The following is a 12,985-nucleotide window of genomic DNA, read 5'->3' as shown; positions in this document are numbered from 1 at the left end:
GGCAGGTCTTAAAATAATAAACCAACTCTCCATTTAGAATGGTCAGGGTGGGTTGATTTAGAATTATTTGTAGGCCCAGTTTGTGATATGGCCTGTGAACATTCGTACTTTCCTTTTTTAATATATTTAGCAAAACTTTGAAGATGAAGTTTGTACATTATTTTTTACAGCTTTATTGGGAAGTATTTGATATATGATAACCTGCACTTAGTTAAAGTGTGCAATTTGATTTTTAAGTGTGAAATCACCACTCCCGGAATAAGATGATGACTGTGTCCATCAGCCGCCCCCCCCCCCCCCCCCCCCCCCCCCCCCCCCCCCGCCCCAAATTCCCTCCTGCTCCTTGTTAATCCCTCCCTCCCTCTCTCCTCCCACACCCTTCACTCCCTTTTCTGGCAACCACCGCTTTGGGGTATTCATTTTCTAGAATCTTATGTAGATGGAAACATACACTGTATGTGTCTGTGGTGGTCTTCCCCCGCCCCCCCTTCTTTCAACATTAGATTCATCCATGTTGTTACATGTATCAGTTCATTTCTTTTTATTGCTGAGCAGCCTGTTGTTGTATAGATATATCGCAATTTACTTATCCGTTCACCTGTGTATGGATGGACATTTGAGATGTCTTCAATCTTTGGCTATTATAAATAAAGCTGCTGTGAGACTTGGAAACAAGTCTTCTCGTAGACATATGCTTTCATTTGTCTTGAAATGGGACTGGCCATTTTTTTCTCCAAAGGATCAGATAGTAAATATGTTAGTCTTTATTGGCTCCAGGTGGTAGGCTGGGGTAGTGGTAGGACTTCATTTGTTTCCCTTCTCTCAGGTACCATCTTATCTTGGCTGGGGCTGGAAAATTTGTCTATACATTTTTAATGCACTTATGTTCCTTTTTTTGTTTTTTTTAATTTTACTGCCTTCCTATTTAAAACCATTATGCCCAGATATGTGAGTTCCGTGTTTTCATATTATATTTATGCCATAGAATTTGTAGCTCTAGGACTAAGAAGAGGATGAGTGACTTGTGGATTCCCTAGAAGCTCATCTCTTAAAATACTCATCTATTTTTACAGGAATATTAAAATATGTTAATATACCAATTAATACTGTATCCCTCATTTAGGAGTCACTCTTACTCTCTCACTGATTGCTTATGTTGGTTTTTTTCTTTGGACTTTTTATATTAAGACCTTTTATAGTATGAAGTATACATACAGAAAAGTACATAAAACATAAATGTACAGCTTACTGAAATTTCATGGAACCAACATACATTTAACTACTACTCAGAACAAAAAAAAATCATATTGCCAGCACCCTAGATGCCTCCAGCATGCTATTTCTCATTCACAAATTTCTCTCTCCCACCAAAGATAGCCATTATCTGTAAGTTTGTGATTTTTACTTCCTTGCTCTTTTTTATACTTTTATTACTTAGGTATGCAATTCTAAACACTAGGGTTTGGTTTTGCCTGGTTTTGAACCTTACATAAATTCAACCCTATGATCTTTTATATTTGGCTTCATGTCTCCTTTACACAATCTTAATATAATCTGGGACGGTACCTCACTTTCACTTTTCATGATCTTGACAATTTTTTTTTTTTTTTTTTGCGGTACGCGGGCCTCGCACTGTTGTGGCCTCTCCCGTTGCGGAGCACAGGCTCTGGACGCGCAGGCTCAGCGGCCATGGCTCACGGGCCCAGCCGGTCCGCGGCATGTGGGATCCTCCCGGACCGGGGCACGAACCCGTGTCCCCTGCATCGGCAGGCGGACTCTCAACCACTGCGACACCAGGGAAGCCCGATCTTGACACTTTTTCAAGTTATTATATAGAACGCCCCTTAGTGTGATCTTTTGGGGGGGTGTATTTTTGGGAAGGCACACCACGAAAGCAACAGTGTGCTCTTCTAGGTGCATTATGTCGGGGGTGGGAGCTCATGTTGGTAATTTTGATTATTTGGTTAAGTGAGTCTGCTGGATTTTAAAGTTGCTATGTTTATGATTAGTAAGTGTTTTCTGGGTTGAAATTTTGAGACTAGGCAGATGTCAGGTTTCTCATCCTACCTTCCTCTTGTAGTTTTAGTATTTTTCAATGGTTTTTGCCTGCAACAATCGGTACTGTGGTGTTTTTCAATTTCAATTCGGCAAATATTTCAAATATGGTGAATTTCAATTTCCTTCATTCTTTTCTTTTTTGGTACATGGAAATAATTTTATTTTCATACTGTAGCACAGGAGACATACAATCAATATTTTTTCCTAGCGTGTGCAATATATAAATTATTCACATTAAAAAATTTAAGAACAGAAAGCCTCGTATGCAGGAGGTATTTAAAAATGTATACCTAATTTTGAATTGGTGTTTTTGACAGTATACACTATTAGCTTTATAAATCTGAATGAAAATGACAATACACATTTGAACAAGTACACATAGGGGTCCACTCCAGATACTTAATTCAGTATATGGATAACTCGCTCTTCACTTTGGTCGCTGGGATTCCAGATGCTGAGGCATATGTGAATCTGAAAGATACTTCCAGAAGTATATTTATTACACTGGCGTTTTAAAGATTTCTCTTTCTTCTACTCTCCTTTATAACGAGGGGTCCTTTTCTCTTTAAAAGCAAGAAGACCTTCAAGTCTGTCTTTCGTTGGAATAGTCTGAGCATAACAAGCTTCTTCTATGGCTAATCCTGTTACTAAATCGACCTCCATCCCTTGCTTAATTGCTAATTTTGCCACTCTCATTGCAACAGGTCCCTGAGGTAAAAACTCTCTTGCTAGGTCCAAGGCCTTTCTATAGGCAGCATCCCCCTCCTGGTTCTGTTCCAGAACATGGCTGATCAAGCCCACTGCTTTGGCTGCTTGGCCATCGAGCACACGTGCAGAGAAGATGAGCTCTTTGGCCAGGGACATCCCAATGGCACGTGGCAGTCGCTGCATGCCCTCTGCACCAGGAATAATTGCCAACTTTGTTTCAACCAGGCCCATTTTTGCAGAAGAAGCTGCTACTCTTGTATCACATGCTAAAGCCAGTTCAAGTCCACCACCTAAAGCGAGTCCATCTATTGCTGCAGTGGTTGGCACTGGAAGATTAGCGATTTCATTAATCACTGCTCTTACTTTGGAGACAAAAGGACCAACTTCACTGGAATTCATTTTGACTCTTTCCTTAAGGTCAGCACCAGCACAGAATATCCCTGGGACTTCACTTCTTACTATTATGGTCCGTACTTTCTTATCAGATTTTAAAGCATCCACAGCTTTTGAAAGCATTTTTATAAGATTTGTACTCAATGAATTTTTGGCATAAGCTCTGTTTATTCCAAGCACCACAGTTCCTCGGTTCTCCTCCTCCAGATACCGCACCCGCAGCTCGTCCTCCGTCTTCACCTCAGAGCTGTAGCCCCTCCGCCAGGCCGCACCCCCGGCCGTGGGTGTCCAGCCCTGAGCCCAGGTTGCCGGGTCGACCCGCGGGACCGTCCAGGAGCCGGACAGCCTCCACCCAGGGCCGAGCCGCGCACAGCAAGCGGCCACCAAGTGAGCGCGGCCGGCCTGCAAGATACCCAAGGCCCCGGGTGCTGCTGCGGCCGCCGCCGCCATGTTGATTGTTTCTCCTTCATTCTTTTTCAGTGCATTAATAGGGATTGAAATGGAAAGAACCACTGTCCCCTCTTCCTCATATACTTATTTATATTATTAAGGATTTAGGAATATTTTACTCCATGGGTTATAATCCAGCACTATGATTTTATTTTACTGTTTTGGCTTCGGTCCTTGGGAACGCCTTCAGTTCAACATCTGTGTCTTTTTGGCATGCTCTCATCACTTTTCCATATCTCCTTACTTCCCAGTACCACAAGATGTTCCAGGCTCTTCTTATACTTTTCCCCCCTCAGTCCAGAAATCAGCCCTTTCTCCAAAGAGCCCAGGTGTTTTCGTTTTTTGGGTTTTTTTTTTGCGGTACGCGGGCCTCTCACTGCTGTGGCCTCTCCCGTTGCGGATGGCCTCTCCTGTTGCAGAGCACAGGCTCCGGACGCGCAGGCTCAGCGGCCATGGCTCACAGGCCCAGCCGCTCCGCGGCATGTGGGATCTTCCCGGACCGGGGCACGAACCCGCGTCCCCTGCATCGGCAGGCGGACTCTCAACCACTGCGCCACCAGGGAAGCCCTGTTTTTGTTTTTTAACTGGTGAAGATTGATGGTTGGAAACACGGATCTAGGTCCTCCGCACGGTTGTTGCTGCTGGGTGTCATTACAGACCCTCTCAGTTGTCAGAGCTAGGAATGTATTTATTTCTACCGGCACACAGATTCTTCATTTAACCATCCGATTGTTGTTGTTGGTGGTGGTGGTTTTTCATTTTTTTCATGAAAGTCTAGAGCATTTTGTTACTCCTATACCAGGTTTTAGAAAGCAAATCAGAAAAGTGTAGGCTATGAAAAGTCTGTAAGGATAATAATAAACTCACTCATTTGCTAATTCAAGTTTCATCTGGGGCTAATGGCATATGCTGCTTTTACCTACGTTCTACTAGAAGTCTCAAAGAATAATGTAGGCCTTCTCAGTAATGTGCATTTTCTCAAATTCAGAAGGGCCCTAGTGACCCCATATTAGATGCATTTACTTTCTCTTTTTTTCTAGTATGAAATATACTGGATGTAGTCTGCTCTTTGGAGAATTTGCTCATTGGCTTCGAAGTGGGATTTTATTTGTCAGTCAGTATTCATGATACTGAAAGTTTTTTCAAAGTATTTTTGCAGTTGAAAAGTGTATCAGTTAGTGGGTAATGTAATTAGGGCTTGTAGACAGAACAGTTAATTTTGAGTTATGTAGCTTATTTTTAGAAACATCCCCTTTGCCTTTTTTAACTTTTAATTTGAAATAATTATACACTCAATTTCCTTTTAAAGCAATTTTTTGTGAGCCTGATATATCGTCAGTGAATGATGGTGAATGAGGTTCTTTTAATTAATCTTTCTAATACCTGCCAAGTTTTAATTTTCCTTTATGTGAGAAAATTTTCTGGAAATAATTTTGCAGCTTTCTTTCCAGAATAGATATTTGTTAATATTTGTATTTGGGAAATTGAAGCAAAATGAACATTAGATTTGCCTATCTTTACTTTTGTCGAAAGGTCTAATAGATTTCCTTTCGTTTTTTCTTTTCCAGCAATGCCGCCATTTTTTTTCTAATATCTTTATTGGAGTATAATTGCTTTACAATGTTGTGTTAGCTTCTGCTGTATAACAAAGTGAATCAACTATAGGTATACATATATCCCCATATCTCCTCCCTCTTGCATCTCCCTCCCACCCTCCCTATGCCACCCCTCTAGGTGGTCACAAAGCACCGAGCTGATCTCCCTGTGCTATGCGGCTGCTTCCCACTAGCTATCTGTTTTACATTTGGTAGTGTATATAAGTCCATGCCACCCTCTCACTTCGTCCCAGCTTACCCGTCCCCCCTCCCTGTGTCCTCAAGTCCATTCTCTATGTCTGCCTCTTTATTCCTGTCCTGCCCCTAGGTTCTTCACAACCTTTTTTTTTTTAGATTCCATATATATATATTGGCATACGGTGTTTGTTTTACTCTTTCTGACTTACTTCACTCTGTATGACAGACTCTAGGTCCATCCACCTCACTACAAATAACTCAATTTCATTTCTTTTTATGGCTGAGTAATATTCCATTGTATATATGTGCCACATCTTCTTTATCCATTCATCTGTTGGTGGACAGTTAGGTTGCTTGCATGTCCTGGCAATTGTAAATAGTGCTGCAGTGAACATTGTGGTACATGGCTCTTTTTGAATTATGGTTTTCTCAGGGTATATGCCCAGTAGTGGGATTGCTGGGTCGAGTGGTAGTTCTATGTTTAGATTTTTAAGGAACCTCCATACTGTTCTCCATAGTGGCTGTATCAATTTACATTCCCACCAACAGTGCAAGAGGGTTCCCTTTTCTCCACAACCTCTCCAACATTTATTGTTTGTAGACTTTTTGATGATGGCCATTCTGACTGGTATGAGGTGATAACTCATTGTAGTTTAGTTTTGATTTGCATTTCTCTAATGATGAGTGATGTTGAGCATTCTTTCATGTGTTTGTTGGCAATCTGTATATCTTCTTTGGAGAAATGTCTATTTAGGTCTTCTGCCCATTTTTGGATTGGGTTGTTTGTTCTTTTGATATTGAGCTGCATGAGCTGCGTGTAAATTTTGGAGATTAATCCTTTGTCAGTTGCTTCATTTGCAAATATTTTCTCCCATTCTGAGCGTTGTCTTTTTGTCTTGTTTATGGTTTCCTTTGCTGTACAAAAGCTTTGAAGTTTCGTTAGGTTCCATTTGTTTATTTTTGTTTTTATTTCCATTTCTCTAGGAGGTGGGTCAAAAAGGATCTTGCTGTGATTTATGACATAGAGTGTTCTGCCTGTGTTTTCCTCTAAGAGTTTTATAGTGTCTGGCCTTACATTTAGGTCTTTAATCCATTTTGAGTTTATTTTTGTGTATGGTGTTAGGGAGTGTTCTAATTTCATTCTTTTACATGTAGCTGTCCAGTTTTCCCAGCACCACTTATTGAAGAGGCTGTCTTTTCTCCATTGTATATGCTTGCCTCCTTTATCAAAAATCAGGTGACCATATGTGCGTGAGTTTATCTCTGGGCTTCCTATCCTGTTCCATTGATCTATATTTTTGTTTTTGTGCCAGTACCATACTGCAGCTTTGTAGTATAGTCTGAAGTCCGGGAGCCTGATTCCTCCAGCTCCATTTTTCTTTCTCAAGATTGCTTTGGCTATTCGGGGTCTTTTGTGTTTCCATACAAATTGTGAAGTTTTTTGTCCTAGTTCTGTGAAAAATGCCATTGGTAGTTTGATAGGGATTGCGATGAATCTGTAGATTGCTTTGGGTAGTATAGTTATTTTCACAGTGTTGATTCTTCCAATCCAAGAACATGGTATATCTCTCCATCTGTTTGTATCATCTTAAATTTCTTTCATCAGTTTCTTATAGTTTTCTGCATATAGGTCTTTTGTCTCCTTAGGTAGGTTTATTCCTAGGTGTTTTATTCTTTTTGTTGTAGTGGTAAATGGGAGTGTTTCCTTAATTTCTCTTTCAGGTTTTTCATCATTAGTGTATAGGAATGCAAGAGATTTCTGTGCATTAATTTTGTATCCTGCTACTTTACCAAATTCATCGACTAGCTCTAGTAGTTTTCTGGTAGCATCTTTAGGATTCTCTATGTATAATATCATGTCATCTGCAAACAGTGACAGCTTTACTTCTTCTTTTCCTATTTGGATTCTTTTTATTTCTTTTTCTTCTCTGATTGCTGTGGCTAGGACTTCCAAAACTATGTTGAATAATAGTGATGAGAGTGGACATCCTTGTCTTGTTCCTGATCTTTCAGTTTTTCACCATTGAGAATGATGTTGGCTGTGGGTTTGTCATATATGGCCTTTATTATGTTAAGGTAATTTCCCTCTATGCCCACTTTCTGGAGGGTTTTTATCATAAATGGTGTTGAATTTGTAAAAAGCTTTTTCTGTATCTATTGAGATGATCATATGGTTTTTCTCCTTCAATTTGTTAATATGGTTTATCACATTGATCGATTGGCATATATTGAAGAATCCTTGCATTCCTGGGATAAACCCCACTTGATCATGGTGTATGATCCTTTTAATGTGCTGTTGGATTCTGTTTGCTAGTATTTTGTTGAGGATTTTTGTGTCTATGTTCATCAGTGATATTGGCCTGTAGTTTTCTTTCTTTGTGACATCTTTGTCTGGTTTTGGTATGAGGGTGATGGTGGCCTCGTAGAATGAGTTTGGGCGTGTTCCTTCCTCTGCAATTTTTTGGAAGAGTTTGAGAAGGATGGATGTTAGCTCTTCTCTAAATGTTTGATAGAATTCACCTGTGAATCCATCTGGTCCTGGGCTTTTGTTTGTTGCGAGATTTTTTTATTAGAGTCTAAATTTCAGGGCTTGTGACTGGTCTGTTTATATTTTCTATCTCTTCCTGGTTCAATCTTGGAAGGTTGTGATTTCCCAAGAATTTGTCCATTTTCTTCCAGGTTGTGCATTGTATTGGCATATGGTTGCTTGTAGTAGTCTCTCATGATCCTTTGTATTTCTGCAGTGTCAGTTGTTTCTTCTCCTTTTTCTTTCCTAATTCTATTGATTTGAGTCTTCTCCCTTTTTTTCTTGATGAGTCTGGCTAATGGTTTATCAATTTTGTTTATCTTCTCAAAGAACCAGCTTTTAGTTTTATTGATCTTTGCTATTGTTTTCTTCATTTATTTCTGATCTGATCTTTATGATTTCTTTCCTTCTGCTAACTTTGGGGTTTTTTTGTTCTTGTTTCTCCAATACCTTTAAGTGTAAGGTTAGGTTGTTTATTTGAGATGTTTCTTGTTTCTTGAGGTAGGATTGTACTGCTATAAACTTCCCTCTTAGAACTGCTTTCGCTGCATCCCATACGTTTTAGGTCGTCGTGTCTCCATTGTCATTTGTTTATAGGTATTTTTTTATTTCCTCTTTGATTTCTTCAGTGATCACTTCATCATTAAGTAGTGTATTGTTTAGCCTCCATGTGTTTGTATTTTTTACAGATCTTTTCCTGTAATTGATATCTAGTCTCATAGCATTGTGGTCGAAAAGATACTTGATACGATTTCTATTTTCTTAAATTTACCAAGGCTAGATTTGTAACCCAAGATATGATCTACCCTGGAGAATGTTCCATGAGCACTTGAGAAAAATGTGTATTCTGTTGTTTTTGGATGGAATGTCCTATAAATATCAATTAAGTCCATCTTGTTTAATGTATCATTTAAAGCTTGTGTTTCCTTATTTATTTCATTTTGGATGATCTGTCCATTGGTGAAAGTGGGGTGTTAAAGTCCCCTACTATGATTGTGTTACTGTGGATCTCCTCTTTTATGGCTGTTAGCATTTGCCTTATGTATTGAGGTGCTCCTATGTAGGGGGCGTAAATATTTACAATCCTTATATCATCTTCTTGGATTGATCCCTTGATCATTATGTAGTGTCCTTCTTTGTCTCTTGTAATAGTCTTTATTTTAAAGTCTATTTTGTCTGATATGAGAATTGCTACTCCAGCTTTCTTTTGATTTCCATTCGCATGGAATATCTTTTTCCATCCCCTCACTTTCAGTCTGTACGTGTCCCGAAATCTGAAGTGGGTCACTTGTAGACAGCATATATACGGGTCTTATTTTTGTATCCATTCAGCCAGTCTATGTCTTTTGGTTGGAGCATGTAATCCATTTACATTTAAGGTAGTTATCGATATGTATGTTCCTATCACCATTTACTTAATTGTTTTGGATTTGTTTTTGTAGGTCTTTTCCTTCTCTTGTGTTTCCTGCCTAGAGAAGTTCCTTTAGCAGTTGTTGTAACGCTGGTTTAGTGGTGCTGAATTCTCTTAGCTTTTTCTCAGCAATGCCTTCTTACCCTAAAAATGTCTTTGGTAGCCATAGAAGCATTTAGTTACAAGCAAATTTTTTGGAAGTTATTAGCATTTGTATAAAGGTTATATTAATGTTCACCTAATAGAAGGACAAAACAATTATCTGGTCCTAAATGTGTCATGGTTTTTATTTTAACATATGCTTTTTATTTTAACATATATTTATAATGCATCTGTAAATGCTGAATTAATGCCTTTACCCTGGGGATTTAAAGTGTGTGAATGCTATATTATATACAAATACCCTGTCATAATAAAATGGTGCCTATTGTTTGACAATAATTATGTATACAATTTGGCATAATAATTTTTTGAAAGGTAAAAGAATTTTAGGAAATGTTCCATCTTAGAAGTTGGAATTTATGTTCTCAAAGTATTAATTATTTTACACATAGCAAACGCTTAAGTTATGATACCTATTAAAACCCACTCAAACGAAGGTGGTAATCTAATTTATGTAAGGAATAATATGGACATGAATGAGAAAGAACAGTATTTAAAAAGCGAAATATATATATGCTGTGTAACTACCATATTTAAGATATTTCTTGTTTAGAAGGTAGTTATTAGATAGGCAAGTTGGAGGAAGGGGGGGACACACTGAATAGTATATTGGCAAGCTTCCTAAAATGCATATGCATAGTAATTAGAGGCATATTGATTTTTAAATGTCAGCCAGCTTTTATTCTCTTCCTTTTCTATCATGTATTTGTATGAACAGTGACTATTCTTCTAAAAGAGGTTTATGAAGCTTTTTGTCATCATTTGTTATATAGGAAATAAATTACCACTGCTATATAAAACTAACATTAAATTTGTAATATTAGCAATTTGTGAGAGATTTAAAGTTTTGTTGCTTTGATTAATTTCTTATTTGTCAAATGATGGTGAAGAAATTCTCCATTTCCTAGTTGAGATTTGGGGATATTTCTTATGCTTTCTACTTGCATCCAGTGAACAAATATCCCTTTAGTCATGTTTGTAACCTTCAACAACATGCTAAAAGGCATAACTGTAAGTATCACTCACATGCCGAACTTAAGTACTGTAGCTTTTTGCTAAATTGGTTTAATTTATTTTTGTGTTTGTCAGCTATTAGCTTTCCTTTAGTGGCCTTCAGTACTTTATAGGCCTTTAAAGAATGTAGGGAACAGAGGTGTTCCTAGGAGATGGAATATCTATCTGCCTTATTTCATAAAATCTAAGGTGCTTTAACAGTGAACTTTATTAGTCTTACTAGACCAAGTCAGTGGAAGGTTAAGTACGGGTAGAAAAATTTCCCCTTCTTTTCTTCTAGGTTCTTTGGTCTAATAATTAAATTGACATAGGACAGATTAACAGGAGAAAAACATATTTGAGTTAGTATGTACGGGATCCCCAAAGATACAAGACTCAAGGGTAGGTCGAGCAGTTGAGGCTTATGTGCCATCCTGTGCTAAGGAATGGGATAAGGGCCTGGGTCTTCAAAGGGGAGGAGGGTAACTCACAGGATGATGAGAAGAACAGATGTTTTGTATTTAGAAGTTTGCCCTGCCATGCAGATTGGTCTTTCAGATAAAAACGTTATCTATGGTAATAGCTCTCTTTCTGGGCCAGGCCCCCTATCTAAGTTCTTTTAGGCAGTTACAAGAGAGGTAAAAAGTTTTCCTGAGTCTCTTAGGTCTTGATTGCCTTCAGCTTAAAATAATCCACATGTCAAAGTGGTGTATTTTGGGTTGGTGTATTCTCCCCTTCAGTAATCATACAACCATCTCACACTGTCACCCGGTGACAGTGATTACAAGATACCGTAGAGTAATTAATTTAATTATGACCTTCTCATACCCAGCACGACTACATGCTCCGCAAGCATAGTTCTAATGATGGTATTTCCTTATTCACAGTGTTTCAATGTAGTCAAGAATGATAGCCCTCTTTAAATAGGAAGGAAGGAATGATGCAGGGAAGGTAACCATTTTACCTCCACCCTCTAGATGGTTTGATTTTTATTTTCATGTGCATTTATTGTCTGTACAAAAAAATAAATATTACTTATGAAATAAAGATAAGACATTTGGCGTTCTTCATGGCCCATTCCAAACCTTCTTCGGGTTTTCATCTCTGACTAACTTATCCCTTACTTCAGCCAGACTTCTTTACTTTTGGTTTCAAATCTTCTGCATTCTCAGGGTATAGTTTAAAATTTCTCCCTTTGCCTTACCAACCCTTTAAAAGTTAAGCCTAAATTCCTCTTCAGGCTTCTCCAGCTCCCTCCATAGAAGGTATCTCTCACTCCACTACTTTGCAATGGCAAATACCTCTAGAATAGCATTTATCAGAGGCCACCTTTTGTTAGGGTTAATTGTGTATCTGGTTTTCTTGTTAAATTTTGGAACTGAACCGTTTAGGTTTGTATTATCTCCATAGTGCATAATATAGACACACAGTGAGTGTTTCTTGAATTGAACTTTTATAGATTTTTAAATATATGCATTGCTTCTTTTAATTCTCCCCGATGTAGTAATTTTGCTAGAATTACTAGTATGTTAGACTGTTTTACATTTAAGTTGCCATTCTCAATATTTACCCATCATTTTCTGAAGTATAAGAATTATTCCTTTCCTGGTTACTATTCCATCGTGTGAAAAGACAAGAATAATTGCATAGATATTAATTTTTTCATAGTCAGGATCTATTATACAAATTTTGGTAATTATACAACCTCATATTTAAGGAAGAGTATTTTATAAATAATGCTTTTTTTTTCCTTTGTAGCTTACTTCCTCAGAATGTTGGCCTTCTCTATGTTGGAGGTTATGAAAGACCCTTTGCACAAATCAAGGTATGGTTGTTCATTTTCTAGTATATTTTCCCTAGATACAGTTCACTTGTCCAGAACCCACCAAAACCCTGCAAATAACTATCACAAAAATTTGGGAATGTGAATTATTAATTTCATTTGTTTTTGCATATCTCTGATGAAAAAGTAATTCAGTTTTTCAGTGAATCGATTAGTTTAATAATCTTGCCCTTAGTAGCGTTAATTTTGACCATTGCACTTCAGTGATTAGTTAAGAAGAGTATAATTTAGAGCCACATTACCCTTTTTACCAATAGAATTTTTTGACAGCTTTATTGAGGTATAATAGGCATACAGTAAAATATACATATTTAAACTGTACAATTTGACATACCCTTGTGAAACCATCACCACAGTCAAGGTAATGAACATATCCATCAACCCTAAAAGTTTCCTTGTGCCCCATTGAACTCCCCCGTCCTGCCCTTCCTTTTTCTTTTTCAGTCCCCAGGTGACCACTGATCTAATCATTATAGATTAATTTGCACTTTCCAGAATTTTATATAAATGGATCATACTGTATTTCTTTCTCTCTCTCTTTTAGCTTCTTTCATTCAGTGTTATTATTTTGAGATTCACCCATGTTGTTACACTTCAGTAGTTCATTCTTTTTTATTGCTGAGTAGTATTTCATTATATGGTTTTAG

At 37.9% G+C, this 12,985-nt stretch overlaps 2 protein-coding genes across 2 annotated transcripts in view; one reads left to right on the top strand and one right to left on the bottom strand.

Moving 5' to 3' along the window:
• The window catches only part of RNGTT (RNA guanylyltransferase and 5'-phosphatase), a 221,505-nt gene that overhangs the window by 159,213 nt on the left and 49,307 nt on the right, over positions 1 to 12,985 (top strand). Inside the window, exon 14 of the mRNA XM_029223623.1 lies at positions 12,254 to 12,320. Coding sequence (XP_029079456.1) covers positions 12,254 to 12,320 — 67 coding nt within the window. The remainder of the gene's footprint in view (positions 1 to 12,253; positions 12,321 to 12,985) is intronic.
• LOC114895950 (methylglutaconyl-CoA hydratase, mitochondrial-like) lies at positions 2,194 to 3,667 on the bottom strand. Its single transcript, XM_029223624.1, has one exon. The coding sequence runs from the start codon at positions 3,607 to 3,609 to the stop codon at positions 2,590 to 2,592; it is 1,020 nt and encodes a 339-aa protein (XP_029079457.1). The 5' UTR covers positions 3,610 to 3,667; the 3' UTR covers positions 2,194 to 2,589.

This window comes from Monodon monoceros, unplaced genomic scaffold (genome assembly GCF_005190385.1).
Source record: "Monodon monoceros isolate NGI ecotype Baffin Bay Population unplaced genomic scaffold, NGI_Narwhal_1 Super_Scaffold_15, whole genome shotgun sequence".
Classification (NCBI taxonomy): Eukaryota; Metazoa; Chordata; class Mammalia; order Artiodactyla; family Monodontidae; genus Monodon; species Monodon monoceros.
The sequence above is the reverse complement of the archived record's forward strand: the minus strand, read 5'-3'. Positions and strand labels throughout refer to the sequence as shown.